This window comes from Scyliorhinus canicula, chromosome 3 (assembly GCF_902713615.1).
Source record: "Scyliorhinus canicula chromosome 3, sScyCan1.1, whole genome shotgun sequence".
NCBI classification, from domain to species: domain Eukaryota; kingdom Metazoa; phylum Chordata; class Chondrichthyes; order Carcharhiniformes; family Scyliorhinidae; genus Scyliorhinus; species Scyliorhinus canicula.
This window is the reverse complement of record NC_052148.1, coordinates 265,578,748-265,598,590: the sequence shown is the minus strand read 5'-3', so window position 1 is coordinate 265,598,590 and position 19,843 is coordinate 265,578,748. Positions and strand designations below refer to the sequence as shown.

At 44.5% G+C, this 19,843-nt stretch overlaps 1 protein-coding gene across 3 annotated transcripts in view; it reads right to left on the bottom strand.

The window, feature by feature from the left end:
- The window catches only part of grid2 (glutamate receptor, ionotropic, delta 2), a 1,198,200-nt gene extending 1,178,598 nt beyond the window's left edge, over nucleotides 1–19,602 (bottom strand). For all 3 annotated transcript variants that reach the window (XM_038792750.1, XM_038792751.1, XM_038792752.1), the window contains exon 1: nucleotides 18,219–19,602. In XM_038792750.1, the coding sequence (XP_038648678.1) occupies nucleotides 18,219–18,303 (85 nt within the window). In that variant the 5' untranslated portion in view covers nucleotides 18,304–19,602. The remainder of the gene's footprint in view (nucleotides 1–18,218) is intronic.
- Between the last annotated feature and the right edge of the window lie 241 nt (nucleotides 19,603–19,843).

The window sequence follows — 19,843 nt, the reverse complement described above, 5'->3', positions numbered from 1 at the left end:
TCATAAACCGAGTGGTTACAAAAATGGGGAGAGGGCAAGGCCGCAGTGGGATTTGAACACAGTAATAATAATAATAAGAATAATAATCCTTATTGTCACAAGTAGGCTTACATTAGCACTGCAATGACTTTACTGTGAAAATCCCCTAGTCGCCACATTCCGGCTGTTCGGGGCACAGAGGGAGAATTTAGAAAAGTCCAGTCCACCTAACAGTGCTCTTTCAGGACTTGTGGAAGGAATCCGGAGCCCCCGGAGGAAACCCACACAGACAGTGACCCAAGCCGGGAATCGAACCTGGGACCCTGGAGCTGAGAAGGAACAGTGCGAACCACAGTGCAACAATACTGCCCGGATGAAGATTTTGAATTGGAGGCATTGCTGAACTAGAATTCAAATTGGCATCCCTTTCAAGTTCCATAAGAAGTCAAAGCCTCATGGTTCAACCATGGTGGCAGAATTCGCCGACAATTTCAAGAACAAGGAACAAAGAAAATTACAGCACAGGAAAAGGCCCTTCGGCCCTCCCAGCCTGCACCAATCCAGATCCTTTATCTAAACCTGTCACCTATTTTCCAAGGATCTACTTCCCTCTGTTCCCCGCCCATTCATATATCTGTCCAGATGCATCTTAAATGATGCTACCGTGCCCGCCTCTACCACCTCCACTGGCAAAGCATTCCAGGCATCCACCACCCTCTGCGTAAAAAACTTTCCACGCACATCTCCCTTAAACTTTCCCCCTCTCACCTTGAAATCGTGACCCCTTGTAATTGACACCCCCACTCTTGGAAAAAGCTTGTTGCTATCCACCCTGTCCATACCTCTCATAATTTTGTAGACCTCAATCAGGTCCCCCCTCAACCTCCGTCTTTCCAACGAAAACAATCCTAATCCTAACCTTTCTTCCTAGCTAGCACCCTCCATACCAGGCAACATCCTGGTGAACCTCCTCTGCACCCTCCCTAAAACATCCAAATCCTTCTGGTAATGTGGCGACCAGAACCAGATTTCGACCGAGCAAATTCCAGAACTGGAGATGTAATTTCACTGGAAATCAATCTGGTGCCTGCAAATACATCACACGGAAGGAATCTTCTAGTAATGATATTTCCAACAGAAAGAAAATAATCTTCTCATAAAAATATTTCCATCTGCTCAATTCCCTTTTCAAATAATAGGAATGTAAATATAGAATGTTTTTCAATAGGGGCAGCACGGTAGCATGGTGGTTAGCATAAATGCTTCACAGTTCCAGGGTCCCAAGTTCAGTTCCCGGCTGGATCACTGTCTGTGCGGAGTCTGCACGTCCTCCCCGTGTGTGCGTGGGTTTCCTCCGGGTGCTCCGGTTTCCTCCCACAGTCCAAAGATGTGCGGGTTAGGTGAATTGGCCATGCTAAATTGCCCGTAGTGTCCTAAAAAGTAAGGTTAAGGGGGGGGTTGTTGGGTTACGGGTATAGGGTGGATACGTGGGTTTGAGTGGGGTGATCATTGCTCGGCACAACATCGAGGGCCGAAGGGCCTGTTCTGTGCTGTACTGTTCTATGTTCTATGGTTCTATGTAGGGGATGGTTTCGCCTGAAACACATTCAGATTACCATTTAAAACAAAAAGACTTGCATTTATATATCGCCTTTCATAAACACAGGACAAAGTCTCTTACATCAGATGAAGTACTTTTAAAATTCTAGTCACTCTTGTAATGTAAATCCACAACAGCCAATTTGCACATAGCAAGTGATCAGATAAGCTGTTGTGTGTTTCTGGCACTCCAATAGGGCACCACTCCCTCAGTACTGCACTGCAACATCAAGACCTCAAGCAGGATTTGAACCCTGAACTTTCTGACTCAAAGGTGACTGTGCTCCCAACTGAGCCAAGGATGACACTGCCTGAAGTTGAAGGGTATGACTACTGCTGACATATGGTCGAGTACTTTCCTCAGAATGTCATCATTTGGAACCTGCCCTTTGATTTATTGCGTTGAAGTCAAGGAAGCTTAATTTTCTCAGAGCCAGTTAAGTTAAAATTATTTGACCCAGACGCAAAGTGCATGCATGTTTAAGATACTAAAAGTTTCAAATGAAAAATTATTATCCAGCTCTGTTTAGTCAGTTTCATTGAGGCCCTTTTAAATAGGTCTATCAATTATTCCATGGGGATGTGCTCTTTTGGTCAAGATCAACTTGCGGTGTGACTGGATAGCATAAGACAGACTTGGGTTGCACGGTAGCACAGTGGTTAGCACTGTTGCTTCACAGCGCCAGGGGCCCAGGTTCGATTCCCGGCTTGGGTCGCTGTCTGTGCGGAGTCTGTACATTCTCTCCGTGTCTGCATGGGTTTCCTCCGGGTGCTCCGGTTTCCTCCCACAAGTCCCGAAGGACATGCTTGTGAGGTGAATCGGGCATTCTGAATTCTTCCTCAGTGTACCCGATCAGGTGCCGGAGTGTGGCAACTAGGGGATTTTCACAGTAACTTCATTACAGTGTCAATGTACGCCTACTAGTGACAATAATAAAGACTATTATTATTACCTGTTGAAAATGAGCATTCAAGGTCAATATCAAGGAACCTCTATTTTGAAAAATGTAACATGGTTACTGAAATAGGTGCTGAATAGTTGACATCTGGCTGGATAGTGTGATTGCTGACATGTAGTTTTGAACAATTACCACGATGGTTGAATGATCTTAAGCTTCTGAAAAGCATGATGTTTTCCATCACAACTTGCTTCTGCATTCTGTAAAACTAATGTCCAAATGATGTCAGAATATGTTCAGAAGTGAGTGGGGAACTGAAAGGATTGAAAAGTCCCACATCGGCATAATTTCTTGCCGTAATAAATGCATGCTGGAAATTGTATGATTTTTATATCTGCCTTAAATGAAGTACCTCCTCTCTGCCTCTCAGTGGACATTTAATAACTTATCAACTCTAACAAAATTATATTAATCATATTTTTATAAGCTTTCCATTTAAGCGCTAAATGCAGCTACATGATTCACTGGCAAATGTAAATTGAGGTGAGACAATGCAAGGGAAGAACTTTCTATTATAGGCCAATTTATATCAGAATTGAATGCATCAGATCAGGCTCAGTACAGATCTGAGATATCAAGCAAAGCTGCCTTGACTCACCAATGTATCTGATTCCAAATTCAGCAGGGCAGGACTTATTGAACCAGCATGACCTTTTCTCTTTTCCATGCCAATCAAACTTGAGGGCTTCAATCCATTGAATTGTTAGTTATTCAGGACTAAATCGTTCACGCTTCTGTGCGATTCGCCTGAAACTCATCTGGAAAGCAGATCGAAGTTAACACACATGACTTCAGTTCAACTCTGAGAGCTGCCTGACTGAAGAGAATGACATTCGTTTCATCTGCCATGGAAGTAACTCTCAGCTTCCAAAGTGGAAAAGCACAGTGCGCCATGCCACCTGATCTCTCCTAATCTAGATTTAGATTTATTGTCACGTGTACTGAGGTGTTCTGCGTACAGTCCAGGCTGATCGTTCCACACATGAAAACATAGAACATATAATAAAAACATGAGGATACATTTTTTAAAAAATTTAGAGTACCAAATTAATTTTTTCCAATTAAGGGGCAATTTAACGTGGCCAATCCCCCTAGCCTGCACATCTTTGGGCTGCGGGGGTGAAACGCACACGGACACAGGGAGAATGTGCAAACTCTACACGGACAGTGACCCAAAGTCGGGATCGAACCTGGGACCTCGGCGTGTGAGGCTGCAGAGCTAACCCACTGCACCACCGTGCTGCCCTTACATGAGGATACCTGACGAAAATATAGAAACATCGACAGCAGGTGAACTATGTGGCATATGGTGCTAAACTGTAGAGAAAATACATGGGAAGATCAATCACTTCAGACCATAAGATCAGTTTGTCTTTGGATTTGTTTATTGTAACGTGTACCGAGGTACAGTGAAATTGTTTCTGTGAGCAGCTCAAACAGATAATTTAGTACATGAAAATAAAATTTAAAAAATTGAAAGAAAATACATAAAAAGGCAACATAGGTCCACAATGTAAATACACAGACACCGGCATCGGATGAAGCATACAGGAGTGTAGTATTAATCGGGTCAGTCCATAAGCCATTCACCCAATTGTTCCGGGACCTGTTTGTGGCCTACGAACAAGCGGAAGCATAGCCAGGTAGCCAAGAATCAGGGGAAAGTAGCCAAGGCATGAGAGGGAGGGATAGACTGGAGGAGGAGGGGGGGGGGGGGGGGGGGGGGGAGACAGCTAAACCTAAGAGGAATGAAAGGCGAACCGCAGGAGAAGAGGAGAACAAAGAACAAAGAAAATTACAGCACAGGAACAGGCCCTTCGGCCCTCCCAGCCTGCGCCGATCCAGATCCTTTATCTAAACCTGTTGCCTATTTACCAAGGTCTACTTCTCTCTGTTCCCCACCCGTTCATATATCTGTCCAGGTGCATCTTAAATGATGCTATTGTACCCGCCTCTACCATCTCCGCTGGCAAAGCATTCTAAGCACCCACCACCCTCTGCGTAAAAAACTTTCCACGCACATCTCCCTTAAACTTTCCCTCTTTCACCTTGAAATCGTGACTCCTTGTAATTGACACCCCCACTCTTGGAAAAAGCTTGTTGCTATCCACCCTGTCCACACCTCTCATAATTTTGTAAACCTCAATAAGGTCTCCCCTCAACCTCCATCTTTCCAATGAAAACAATCCTAATCTACTCAACCTTTCTTCATAGCTAGCACCCTTCATACCAGGTAACATCCTGGTGAACCTCCTCTGTACCCTCTCTAAAGCATCCACATCCTTCTGGTAATGTGGCGACCAGAACTGCACGCAGTATTCCAAATGTGGCCTGACCAAAGTCCGATACAACTGTAACATGACCTGCTGACTCTTGTACTCAATACCCCGTCCGATGAAGGCAAGCATGCTGTATGCCTTCTTGACCACTCTATCAACCTGCGTTGCCACCTTCAGGGTACAATGGACCTGAACTCCCAGATCTCTCTGGACATCAATTTTCCCAAGGACTCTTCCATTGACCATATAGTCTGCTCTTGAGTTAGATCTTCCAAAATGGTATCACCTCACATTTGCCTGGATTGAACTCCATCTGCCATTTCTCTGCCCAACTCTCCAATCTATCTATATTTTGCTGTATTCTCTGACAGTCCGCCTCGCTATCTGCAACTCCACCAATCTTAGTATCATCTGCAAACTTGCTCATCAGACCACTTATACCTTCGTCCAGATCATTTATGTATATCACAAACAACAGTGGTCCGAGCACGGATCCCTGTGGAACACCACTAAAGGAGGGGGGAAGAGTGAAGAGGCAGGGAACAATAGAGGGGAACCAGAGAGGTGGGGGGCGGGGGGTGGCAGGAGAATGATAGCCGGAAGGAGGGCATGGGAAACGATAACAAACTTTGCATCGACAGGGACAGAGAACAAGGAAAATCCGGGTGAAAGACGGGCCGAACGGCTGAAGCAGAAGGGAAGGCGAGACGACAATGGCAGTGAAATCCATCTGGGAGAAGCAAGTGACAACACCAGCACCAGACTCACTCGCGTATTGCCCCCTGTAGTTGTTTCTCCGGCACCCAAATGTTTATCTACCTCCCCAGTTCCCCCCCCCCCCCCACACACACACACACACACACAAATAGATGCATACTTATGTATCAAAAATAATATTGCCAATTGTACAGAGTTGCTGCTGTTGAGCTGGTGCATAATACCCTACCAGTTATTTTATTTTACGTTTGTTCTTTTTGTGGTATGTTTGTGTGTGCTCTTCTTAAATATACTTTGTTCAAAAACCCAATAAAAAACATTTATAAAAAAAGGTCAGTCCATAAGAGGGTCATTCAGGAGTCTGGTAACAGCATGGAAAATTTTGTTTTTGGATCGGTCAGTGCGTGTTCTCAAACTTTTAAGAACTGTCACTTGCCATTCGAGCAGACCAGTCATAGTCATTTCTGAATAAATTGAAGAGTTTTATGGGGAGTGTTTGCTGAAGCATTATTTAGATGTTTGAAATTTGCCATAATTTGAAGAAAATGATTCTTGTTCCAAAGGCATTATCCACCTCTAACCTACCTGGACCCTATATGTTTGCTACAGTAATGCACAGAGACTATTGTAGCGTATGTTTTTACAAGGAATCTCCACTGTTTGTCAAACTTTCAAAGGGAAGACTGCCGCAAACCATACCAGCAGGATGTATTCTGATTGACTGCACAACCCAGGGTTTCCAACTTCACCCCATGCCGAAACAAAATTCATTCACAATATCCTTCTCAGTGTTATAATGAAGGCTGTTACAAAAAGAAAACTGGTAACTATATTTCAAAGAAAGCCACTGAAGGAATGCTGCATTTTCCCACCAGAGTGGTATCAATATCTTTTCATTTGGGTTGGAACAATGTCACCATGTCTTATGTAACTGGATTTCATAACGTTTCATAAAATCTTGGCCGCCACAGAAAGCCAAGAGTATCTATTTAATTTATGAGCTACGATCATTCAGGAAGTCATATAATGGGAGCTATAGAGCACAAGCCAGGCACTCAGTGAGACCTGCAGGGCATCTAACCACATCCAGAGGCACAGGACAGTAAAGTCCCAGAAGCAAAACAAAACATTTCCCACTGACAGTGACAAATAGTCCAAGGAGAAACTGGAATTCTCAACCGCGCAACACAAACATACATAAACAAGTCTAGAAATGATGGCGGGTGTCACAAACCAATTGAAGTTTAATACATTTACATTGGCCTCTTCAACATCCGAGGCATTCACCCACTTCAATTAAAATGGTTAACATGGGTGTTGAAATAGTGACAGAACCAACAACCTGCTGAAGTAAAGCGCAGCTCCCTGCAATAAGGGAAATGCTTTTCCAGTTCCTTGACAATGCATTGCAGTTGCACCAGGGAAGCAGGGACATATCATCAGTCTCCCCTACCCAAGGGAGAACTGCCAATTTGAATATATGTAATTGTCACACCCGATTAAAACAAAACCTTTCCTCTACTCCAACACATTCACCATTAGCCGTGTGAGGCTAATTGGGAAGCCAGATGTGGCTAATTGAATTTCTGATCAGTAAATTAAAAAATGAGCAACAAGCACAATTTCGTCGGCACGTGATCTCCACACTCAGATTCACTTGGTTCTTACGGGCGAACTGACACCTCTTTTAGTACGTTTTCAAGCAACACGGTGAGGCAAAAAGCAGACGGTGTATGTGTCTTCTTTGATCATTCGGAGGAAATTTCTTCCTTGGTTATGGATTGTTGGTGAAAGTTTAACAGTAGTTAACAACAACTTGTGCTTTTTTTAAATTATTCTTTCATGAGCTGAGGGCATCACGGGCAAGGCCAATACTTGTTGCCCATCCCTAATGGCCCTTGAACCTAGTGGCTTGCCACACCATTTCAGAGGGGGCAGTTAAGAGTCAACCACATTGTTGTGGGTCTGGAGTCACCTGTAGGCCAGACCAGATAAGGACGGCAGACTTCCTCCACTGAAGGACATTAGTGAACCAGATAAGGTGGTATGAAAATTGGCAATGGCCATCATTACTGAGACTAGCTTTTCAATTCATATTCCACAAGCGGCAGGGTGAGATTTGAACCCTTGCCCCAGGATCTCCGCCTGGATCTCAGGATTGCTAGCCCACTTGATATGACCACTACCCCAGCATCTCACCCATATAAGGTCTTCCATGTAATAAGCTATCCCAAGACAGACACACCCCACAGGAGGATAATGAAGCAAAACATGTTACCACAGAAGGAGATATCAGGATACATGACCAAAAGCTTTGTCAAAGAGGTAAGTTTTAAAGAGCGTATTAAAGGAGCAGAGTAAGATGTAGAGGTGAAGAGATTTATGCACAGGATTCCAAAGCTGAGAGTCTTGGTAGCTGAAAGCATGGTTTCCAATGGTGGAGTGATTAAAATTGGGAAGGCTTGAAACACCAGAGTTAGAGGACTGAAGATATTTCAAGAGGGTTGTGGGGTTGGTCGGAGGTTACTGAAATAGGGAGAAGGGGGAGGTCATGGAGGGATTTGAAAGGATGAAGATAGTGAAATGGAGGCATTGTATACTGGAAGACAATGTAGATCAGTGATCACAGGAATAATGTGTGAGTGGGACGTGGTGCGAGTAAGGACACAAGTAGCAGAGATTTGGATGGTGAAATGTTGATGTGGGACGCCAGCCAGGAGTATGTTAGAACAGTCAAGGCTACAGGGAAGCAAAGCATATTTACAAGTATCGTATGAATGTACTGAAGGCATTTTCAAATAAAATTTGTGTTTGTGATTAAACCAGTATTGCTGAAGTCACACTTGTCACTAGTTAACATTTTCTATTGGACAAAACTCTTCTTTTCCACCAGCCATATTGATAAATGTCAAAGTGTTCATGTTTATTTAGACTCCAGTTGAAAATTAAGCAAATACGAATCTCACAAAATGGTTATCAGTACTGAACTATACAAAGCAGCATAGTCCCAAGATTCAATCTGTTGCCAAGTCATCTGATCTCAATCCTCAAGGGGGTTTGGTGATGAAGGTGATTGTGTGTGTTGCAGTCCACACAGGGAGCCCGAGTTGCTGTGGCTTGTTGTAGTTTGGAGCTATGGGTAGTGATGGTAGAGACTCCAACATTTTTTTCCATCACATGGCTGACCAGGAACCTCTCCCGTTTTGATCACTGCCAATGGTGCATGTTGGGAGGATTTGCAGATTGACAGTTAACCTGCTTGGCCGTGTTATGGATGTAACTTCCTTGAACATCCAAGTCCTGGGATGGTACTCAAAACCAAAACTTCAGAGGCAGGGAGGCTACCCACGAGGCACCCATAAACTGAGATTGAAGCATTACAGATTCCTCTCACGGTCAAAAGGCTAAGAGGACAAACAAATTAGCCAGAATTCCTGGTCTAATCTTTGTCCAATGGCTCCAAACAGGGAGTGCATGAGTATCTTGTGATGAATGCCAGACTCGGATACGATAGCAACATGGTGAGAGAGGGGGGGAATGTAATATCATGTTGCTTCTGCACCAGCTATTGTAACAGCTCATGCATCAACCATTATAATAAATACATTAACGCTGATACAAACATCATTTGTGTTGCTGCATCAAGCGGGAAATGTTATTCTCAATGTCTAATCTGCTTTCAGCAGCAACACCTGATAGTGCATAGCGACCACAGGACCACAATCAGCAACTGTGAAATTATCCGTCAAGCAGTATAAGCCAGACCCTGAATAATATTGCCCTTTAATTGTTTTCTTTTGCGCTTAAATGGTGGACTATATTTCCAACATGTCTGAACACTATTCTTTCACCCTAGCAAGTGGTGACATTTTTCAAAGGAGAGAAAGGGAGGGAGTGTGAAATAGCATGACCATGCTTCTGTAGTGTCTGCCACTTGACTGACTCTCACCCAGATAAAGCATGCTTTTACCCAGTTTTTACCCAGTCCACCATCAGCTCAATTATTTAAAAAAAACTCAATCTTTTGCTCCTCCCCATCACTGGAACCTCTTCCAGCCCCAGAGCCCTGTTCCTCCAATTTTGGCCTCTTGCAATCCTTCACTCACGTTGCCTAGCATTTTGTAGCGGTGCCTTGAATTGACTGAACCTCAAGCTTTGGAATTCCCTCCCTCAATCTCTCTGCCTATCTCTGTTACTTTGAGCTGTTCCTTGAAATCTACCTCTCTGACTAAATATCCTGTCCTAATAGCTCCTTCAATAGCCGTGTCCCTTTTTATCTGGTTCTGCTCTTATGAGGCATCTTGGAAAATGTCCCCATGTTGAATGCAAGTTCTTGTTCTTACTTTAGAACAGTGGTTCTTACTTGTTGCTCACAAGGGTCCTCCGTCCGGTTGGTTTGTGGTCAGGTCTCAACAAACAACGGGTTAGATTATCTGGTCCCATATGTGGCCGCTGCTGCTTTGAGCGAGAGTGGAAGGTCTGGCGTTCCAGCCAAAACTCCATTCACTGATACCAGCAGCCCCGGAAAACCCCAGCCAGGAACAGGGCAGAAGATTTTGATGTCCACCTTAGCCAAGGCCAGTAGGGAGAGCAGGCCAGAATCTTTAACCCCGTCGCTTGCATGACCCACACAACAACATCACGAGCAACACCAATGTAGTTTTATTGGAAGATTTATGTTGATTTTTATAGATGTAAGATAAGCTCTTCATTTCAGAAATAATGATTATTACGATGATTGTGTCGTACATTAGAATGTTTAAAATACATATGTTCTCTTGGAATGCTAACATTAATAATATGAAAATGTCTACTTTTTGTTTCTGGCATAAATGAATTTACCTATGATATTTAATTAAAAAAGTAAAGTACATAAATGTATTGCATTAAAAGCAGCACAATGTTTATAGTTTCTGTAATTTCCCATTAATTCTGATGAGTTAGTTTGCAGTTGCAAGCGAAAGCAGGAGAGGGAGGACCAGGAGGTGATCCACGGATGAAACAGGCCAATTAAAGTTGTTAAGAGCTTGCTCAAAGTTGCACTCTGACCCTTTGTAATCTTCACAGGGCAGCCAGTGTTCAACAGCTGTCTGAATCAGACCAATGGCAGGACGGCAAGAATCTTCTCGAGGGCAAGTCAGGGAGGCTAAGAATGTTTAATATGTATTTGTGCTTTTAATGAGCTAAAGACTTTGAAACTTTGAAGTTAAGCTGTCAGCAGTCCCTGACAGGTCAGGAAAGGAATTGGCATTCAGAACTTTGCCAGTTTAGGGGGTCATAGGCCTTCTCCATTACCTGTGCGTCAGAGCACTGAACAGGGCCGTTTGGGTTTCAACTGAACACCAGGAAGGGTGCCACGCCCTCAGAAATCAAGGCCTTTTGGGAGGAGGAGTCGGAGCCTGCGCAGGAAGGGCAGAGGGGCAGGCATTAGGGGCCGGTTTAGCACAGGGCTAAATCGCTGGCTTTGAAAGCAGACCAAGGGAGGCCAGCAGCACGGTTCAATTCCCGTACCGGCCTCCCCGAACAGGCGCCGGAACGTGGTGACTAGGGGCTTTTCACAGTAACTTGACTTGAAGCCTACTTGTGACAATAAGCGATTTTCATTTCATTTCATTCGGAGGTCAGCGGAGAGGGCCAAGGGACACAAATGAGACACCATCCTGGGCACAGGATTTACAGACCAAAGTGACAGTCTCTGAGCATGACTGAGAACCAGTGCCAAAGGAGAATGTGACTCTCGAGGCAGATGGCCACAGATATCAGTGCGAGGTCTGTGGCATCTCACAGGCAGTTGCACACCAGTGCATCACTGGTGACAGATGCCCTAATTGTTAGAAGCCAACATTGCCTGACAACAGTCACAATTCTGTATGGCTGTATTGCTGAAGTAAATCTGAAGATTGAAAGATTGTTAACTTATTTTTCCTTTCAGATAAAAACAGCACTAAATTACAAGATTCACCTTTCTTTTAAAAAAAGCCATTTTATCCTTTCGGTGTGATATCTACACTCTGACATACAAGATAGAACTAGATCCATGCGGATAGATTTGAAATATATATGTACTAAAAAGTTAATGCTTAAGTAATTATAATTTTCTTTATTAGGGAAGCACGGTGGCACAGTGGGTTAGCACTGTGGTCTCACGCGCTGAGGTCCCAGGTTCGATCCCGGCTCTGGGTCACTGTCCGTTTGGAGTTTGCACGTTCTCCCCGTGTTTGCGTGGGTTTCACCCCCACAACCCAAAGATGTGCAAGCTAGGTGGATTGGCCACGCTAAATTGCCCCTTAATTGGAAAAGATGATTGGGTACTCTAAATTTAAATAAATAAATAATTTTCTTTGTTCTTCTTTGGGATTTTAGTTCAGCATGGTCGGTGGAGGCTTGGAGGGCCGAAGGGCCTGTTCCAGGGCTGTAATCTTCTTTGTTCTCACCATTTAGGCGAGCCAGTTAGAGGTCCTGCTTATGTACTTGCAGAAGTGTCCATTTTCTCCAGAAATCTTCTCCCTTGTTTCTACGTTCTTCTAAGTTCGCACTTAATTGAAATTGTTACCCCAAGATTATCCTGTGTCGCCATGAACAATAGCAGAATGCAAGATCTGACTCCAGAGCATCGTGTGACAAGTGTGGAAACTGCTTTGCAATGATACAAATATGGCAACACTACGAAATTGTCTCCCACACCCAGCAGTGAATAAGATGTTAAACTAAAAGGAAATGAGCAGGAAACTGACTGCTGAAAGATATGAAGTTGGTTGAAATGGTCTTATGCCATCAACCTAACTGTTGTGAGAGACCAGATGGGCTCATCATATAAATGGATCTTAATTTCTAACTCCACCCCCACAATGTTCTCAGGGTATTTACTATTCACCCTGCTTGTATCCATCTCCCAAGAGCATATATTAATTTTCCCCCCCCACCCTAGGTGTTACATGAACGTATTGACAGGCAACTCGCTCCAGATCTCTGCAGATGATAATGCTGCTTTGAGCTAACATCTCGGATGTGCCGGAGAATTGACGAAGATTAATTTTGCTCCGCACCTTCCGCCCTCAATTTGGGCAAATTCAAGCACGTTGCTCAAGATATCCCTTTACCACAGCAGGTCATTGCAGCATATTTCACAGGGGCTCAAAGACAATGCATTGTATTGAGTGTTCATCACAGGTTTAATAAACTGTGGGGAGAGCATGCTTGTGGAATGCAGTAAAAGAAAGATTTGGTGTCTCCTTGACATCGAGAAGGACTTTCATTTCTGGATAACTCCACACCGGTGTCACTTAAAGAACACAATTGATTAAAAGTTTCTAATACTTTTATACTGAAATCAATTAAACATGAAAATTACTATTTGGCATGAAAATAATAAATGCTACACCATCTCATTCAGCAGAAAACTAAATTGATTCCTCTTAATTGCAGTAGGTTACATCACACTGAAAACTCTTGATGTGGCTGACTTACTGTAGGATATCCAGCAATCTGTTTTGATTCGAACCTAAATTCTAAATTTTAAATTGCAGGTTATAAAATATAGGAAAGACTTGCAGGCATTTCACAAGCCCTGGATACAGCTAATGAAGTGCATTTGAAATGCAGTCGGTATTCTGGAGTAGAAAATGTGCATTCAAGCTTCGTACAGCATGGTCCTATATACAGCAAGATAACCATTGCTAGATAATCCATGTTAACAATGTTGGGAGACCTGCCCTGCTCATTTTCAAAATAGTAACATTCGATATTTAACCTCTGCCTGAGATGGCAGGTGGGCAGCAGTTTAAAAGGTGACATCTGAAAGATGGCACTTTGTATATATTAGACCAATGTGGAACACTCCCCGAACAGGTGCCGGAATGTGGAAACTAGGGGCTTTTCACAGTAACGTCATTGAAGCCTACTTGTAACAATAAGCAATTATTATACTGAGAACTCTATCCCAGTTCTTAATTAACTGTGATTTACGGCATTTCTTCCCCAATTTATAATCACTTAATCTGGACTGCAGCAAATATAACCACTTAATAATAATAATAATAATAACAACAATCTTTATTGTCACAAGTAGACTTACATTAACACTGCAATTAGGTTACTGTGCAAAGCCCTTTGTCGCCACTTTCCGGCGCTTGTTCGGGTACATAGCGGGAGAATTAAGAATGTCCAAAATGACCTAACTGTACATCTTTCAGGACTTGCGTGAGGAAACTGGAGTACCCGGAAGAAACCCACGCAGACACAGGGAGAGTGTGCAGGCTCCACACAGGCAGTGATCCAAACCGGGTATCAAACCTGGGACCCTGGCACTGTGAAGCAACAGTTTGCTACTGTGCTGCCCAAAATTTACAAAAGCAATTATCTGAAAGGGATGCCCACACTAGTTCTATCACTGTGCCAGCCATGGTAAATGTAAACTTTCAACCTCTTGATGAATGCCATGCCTAATAATTGGTACTAGAGAAAAATACATCTGTTTATTGAATATAAATTTGTTTTATTTGATGATACAATTGGTACAAATTTGGATCGGGTTACTGGATGAAATCGGTGGACTCTTTATTTTGTTTACATCCATATCACCCAAGAAATGGTGGGTCAATTAATTATTTATTTGCAGTCAGGTTATTGAATATTGTATCTCCGACTGTTAATTCAAAGTTAAAGTGACTTGTTTGTCAAAAGTAACTGTTCAAAGAGCAAATTTCACCAGCCTGTCGAAAATTCAATTATTGAAAAGGATTTAATTAACTTTAACATCTTGCCTCTGAATCAATTTTGATTGATACACCCAGTGCCAATGGCATAATTGGGAGAAAATGAGTTTGAATGAATTTCTGAGTCCTATTGTGAGGACGCTAAGTTATTAGCAATAGAACTAGTTACAAACCAAATGGCTTCCACAATTACCAGCCACATTGATTTATCTATTTTGATATGAAGGTGAATAGCTCATTCAAACCAGCTGTGTTTAAATAAAGGTGCTCAAGGATAAAACAAATGAATTAAATGTTAAAGTTGGTCTGTTGCTTTACTACTAAAAACAGTGCAGATTTAAAAACACTTGTAAAACACTGATAAACCGTGGAGAGTCACAAATGCCATGCACAGAGTTTTATATTGTTGTTTGATAGGCTTTATTTCAAATCATTAGCAGGAAAATTGGTTAACTAATTCCATAATGGGGCACCGCATACAAAGAATTTTCGAATAAATGTGTGCTAAGGATGTGATTAGCTGGAACTCATAAAACTGGACCTATAATTGATTTTCAGTGCACAGTTTATATGTGGGACTGGGCTTGTTTGAAGCAATATGGAAGCACAGCAGTAACCAGTGACTACATTCACTCCATATTTGGGAGTAGCGTCTCCATTAATAAACCTGACTGTTGAGTTCAGAGGGCACCCTACTCATAAGTCAACAAGTCATTATTAACGAAGAATATTACCTCCAGAGGAGAGAAAAATGAGCATCCATCACCAGAGGGTGGAACAAGTACAGAGCTACCCTTGAGCATACATTGGGGTTATGAGTATGTTATGCAAACTCAACCAGCCAGAGATCTGCAGAGAGTCATATATACTCCAAGCAGAGGAGGTAGATATTACAAAGAATTTTCAGCACAGAAACAGATCAGTTGGTCCAACAAATGTATGCCAGTGCCTGTGCTCCACTGGAGCCTTCCCCAACCCGATTTCATCTCATCATATTTGCATACATTTCTATTGGGCACAATGATCAGCACTGCTGCCTCAAAGCTCCAGGGACCCGGGTTCAATTCCGGCCTCGGGTGACTGTGTGGAGTTTGCACTTTCTCCCCGTGTCTGCGTGGGTTTCCTCCGGGTGCTCGGGTTTCCTCCCACAATCCAGATGTGCAGGTTAGGTGGATTGGCCATGCTAAATTGACCCTTAGCGACCGAAGGTTAGGTGGTGTTACTGGGTTACTGGGAGAGAGTGGAGGTGAGAGTTTAAGCAGGGTGCTCTTTCAAGGGCCGGTGTAGGACTGGTTGGGCTGAATGGCCTCTTTTTGCACTGTAAATTCTACGATTCTTTCCTTACTCATTTACCCTAGTTCCCCCTTAAATTGGATTCACTTCAACTACACCATGTTGAAAGTAAGATACAGCTGAGTAATCGTAACGACAGGTTTTTAACTGTACTCCTCATACGAAATGCTTGATGGGGTCCAGCAAGGTGCGAGCACTGTGTGTGTTGTAGCTTCAAGAGAATGATTTGCATGCAGCGCTGATGAATCTGTTGCTTTAATTAGACACGGCTTACACTCTGCACCGTGTCCATTATTTTCGCGGGCAGATTTGTCACTGTTCGAAAGACAGTGGGGTTTGCTTATGAACACAGGCCGGTGGCTGCAGCCAAGGTTGATGTATAATTAATGCAAACAAGGCAATCGCTTAGGAAGTTCAAATCATCGCGCGGATCATTTCGGAGTAGAATGCAAGGATTAATTCTCCAGCTTTTTCGCTCTCCTTTCGTCTCAATAACAATTACACATCACCACCACACAAAGCAGTTGAGAATTGCATCAACTGTACTTGATGGAAAAAAACACACACTGGCGTTCAGATTTGGGGTACGGATTAGCAGAGATTTTCCAAGGAAACCAATAGATACTGTATACAATTATCTGGAAAAATCTGGCCCGTGAATAAATTACCTTGATCACCCTCAGTGCTCACGACAGAATTGCGAAGCTACATTCATTGTGGCAACAGTTAATTCCTGCTAGCTCCAATGACAGGTGCGCGAAAGGGTTCTTTAAAACTGGAGAGATGCCCAAAATATAACCCCGTGGATTGAACCCTCTTTTACGGGACATTCAGCATGATTTTAAAATTGGTTCATGTCACAGAGCAACCAACATGTTTGAGCCTGGTGGTTTGGAGCCACTGGCTGTGTGTAGTGTTATACTCCAGAAGGCTGAATCCCCAACTAGTGGGAGGGATGACATAGATACATGTCCTGGGAGCGGTGGGTCACCGCCAGGAATGTCTTCACTAATCTTTTGAACTCTTGAGGTTTAATTTTCTCCCTGCTCAAATACTCTGGGGGTAAACACCTCCTCCCATGCAGACGTGACTGAAATGTATTTCCCTGCAAGAGTTGGTGGGAGAGGGAAGGTGAAGGTTGCAGCTGGCACAACCGATTGGTGTGGCACGTTTCTGGGGGCACGGGGAACGCGTGTCTGTGTGTGTGTGTAGGTGTGTGTGTGGGTGTGTGGCTGGGTGGGGCTGTCCCACTCTCGCCGAGGGTTATTGCAATTCACATCACAAAGCAGAAGTGAATCAATGAAGGGTGTTTTGTGCAACCCGGGAGTGTGATGGTGATCTGTTCCCAGTCCTCACACACACATACACACACACAGCCAGTGTAGACATACCACCAGCCCCTCGCCAAGAAAACGTCGCGGCTTCAATACTTCCCAAAGCCAGAAACAGTCCCAATGCCAAAATCGGTACAAAAGCAATCCAAAATCCGGATTGAGGAGAATTTTTTTTGGGGGGGGGGGGGGGGGGTGTTTTGCTCGTTGTTTCGAAGAGACACATGAAGATGTTCTCATTTCCCAAAGCCCAAAATGAAAGTTCTCACGCCTGTCAACGTGCTTCGCTGTTTGTGACTTTGGCCCATTCCAATTTTAAACACTCGTTGTCAAAATGGGTGAGTGTGTGTCTGTGTGTGAGGGGGAGTTTTTGTGTATGTCTGTATGTATGTGTCTGTGTGGGGGGGGGGGGGAGGTGTATGTCTGTCTGTGTGTGGGGTGAGTATGTGTGTGTGTCTGTGTGTCTGTATGTGTGTATGTGGGGGGGGGGGTGAGTGTGCGTGTCTGTATGTGTGTGTGCCTGTCTGTGTGTGTGTGTCTGCCTGTATGTGTGTGTGGGAGTGTGTGTGTGTCTGCCTGTATGTGTGTGTGGGAGTGTGTGCTGTATGTATGTGTCTGTGTGTATGTGGAAGTGTTTGTGTGCCGTCTGCCTGTATGAGTATGTGTGTGTGGGAGTGTGTGTGTCTGTATGTATGTGTCTGTGTGTGTGCGTGTGACTGTGTGTGAGAGTGTGTGTGGGAGTGTGTGTGCGTGTGTGTGTCTGCCTGTATGAGTATGTGTGAGTGGGAGTGTGTGTGCCTGTATGTATGGGTCTGTGTGTGCGTGTGACTGTGTGTGAGTGTGTGTGGGAGTGTGTGTCTGCCTGTATGTGTCTATGAGTGTGTGTGTGTGTGTGCCTGTATGTGTCTGTATGAGTGTGTGTCTGCCTGTATGTGTCTGTATGTGTGCGTGGGAGTATGCGCGCGTCTGTATGTATGTGTCTGTATGTATATGTCTGGATGTGTGTGGGAGTGTGTGTGTGGGAGTATGTGTGTATATATGTATGTGTGTTTGTATGTATGTGTGGAATGTGCCTGTGTGTGTGTGGGGGGGGGGGGGGGGGTCTAGGGGGGAGTTCTGCGCTTTCCCCGTACATTTGCCCAGAGTCACTCAATGCCCCGCACGGTGAGCGGGATTTGGGAGATGTGCAACTTCTAATCGGCCTCGGTTCTATAGGGATAATAAATCAAACAACCCATTGTCCCCTAGCTCCCCACAGCCCGTGTCAAACCAGAACAATTTTAAACAGCAGAAAGCGATCTGATTGAGGTGGGGGGGGGGGGGGGGGGGGTGCAGTTTGTATCTTACCGATGTGGATGATGGAATCGGCGCTCACATCAGTGCAGGCAGACAGCAGGAGACACACGAGGCACAGAGCTGGCAAAACTTCCATTTCCTTCCCGTCTGCTTCCCTCCTGTTTTCAGTGGGAGGCTCCGCGTTGATCCGCTGCCTTTAATTCCAGGAGGCTGGGAGCGTTCCCAGGATGGAACAGAGACTGAGGGAGAGGTAGCCCCTTTGCCTCAGCGCCGGAGACACTTTACCCCCTTGCCCAACGGTTCCTTCCTCGCCGTATCTTCCTGCAATCCAATCTCGCTCTTGGATTGGTTTTATAGAAAACACCCTTTCCAGATTCTCTGTCTGCACATCGAGTGCAAAAAAAATAAAATGGACCAAAAAAAGTCACGTTGATCCCCTCCCCTCTCTCTCTCGTTAAAACATCGGAGCTTCCTCTCAACGTGAAAAGCGAATCCAGTTATAATCCAACAGAAATGTCAAATGGATTAGACAGCACAGGTCCAGGGGCTGATGCACCACATCGGTTGTTAAAGCGGAAAAAAATAATCTAACTTCAGCTGGTCCTTGTAGTCAGTGAAGATAATACATTCCGAAACAAGGGGGCGGGGGGTCGATTGGAAAGGAAGGAGGGACTGGGGGTGAAGTCAAAGCCGTGCAAAATCTTGTTGCAAAAAGTGCGTCTCCTCCAGGTGCAGCAGTGGTCACAATGCTAAAATTTCATGATCCACCGATCTGACTGGGACCCAGTCCTCTCTTCCCCTATATTTGCAAACGTATGGATGTATTTGCACACCGCACCTGTCAAACTTTCTTTCTTTCTGCCGACGAGGATAAGAGAGGGACAGAGAGTGAGAGAGAGCCGAAGCGAGAGAGCAGCAGAATGTGTGTGATCCAGAGCCGAAGAGGGCGCTCAGCTTCAGCACCACGTTGCTTCGGAATACACCAGCAGCCCCGCAGAAAAGCAAGATGTGTATTTGTGTGTTGTGTGTGTGTGTGTGTGTGCAACAACACAGTAGCAACACAAGGCAGATGCTACTCCCTAACAACCGCTCCTCGCAATCTCCATCTCACCCAGGCTGGCAATGTGCTGTCTGCTCGCTAAACTCTTCATCGCTCTGGGATGGTGCAGGGAATCATGTCTGAACGACATCAGCGCCCGCCAGGCAACACGACTGGAGTTGCGAGCCCGTCTCTAACCATTGGAAGGCGAGCACAGTGTGTGCTGTAGATGCCACACTATTCCTCCTCCTTCTCTCCTCCTCTTCCCAGCAAGGACACACACCCGCTCCTGTAAATATCCCGCACCCCGTCCAACCCAATATTTTCAAAAAAATATATCTAAACTCATGCGGTAGGGCCCGCGCAGTTCTCTGAGAGCAACATTTGACACCCAGTTCCAACTGGGCAGCAGTCAGAATCAGCAGTGGGGCCGCCCCTTTAGTGTAGCAAGTGTGTGTGTGTGTGATGTGTTTAACCCATTGAGCTCAAGGCTACATTCCAGCTCAGGGAAAGTTGGATTCTGCTGCTCAGTCTCGCTCGCTCTTCGATTGGGCGATGAAGTAATGCTTTAAACACGGGAATTGAATTAAAACAGGGTCCATACCAATAGAGGCGGAGGCAGCTCTCTGCAGCCAGC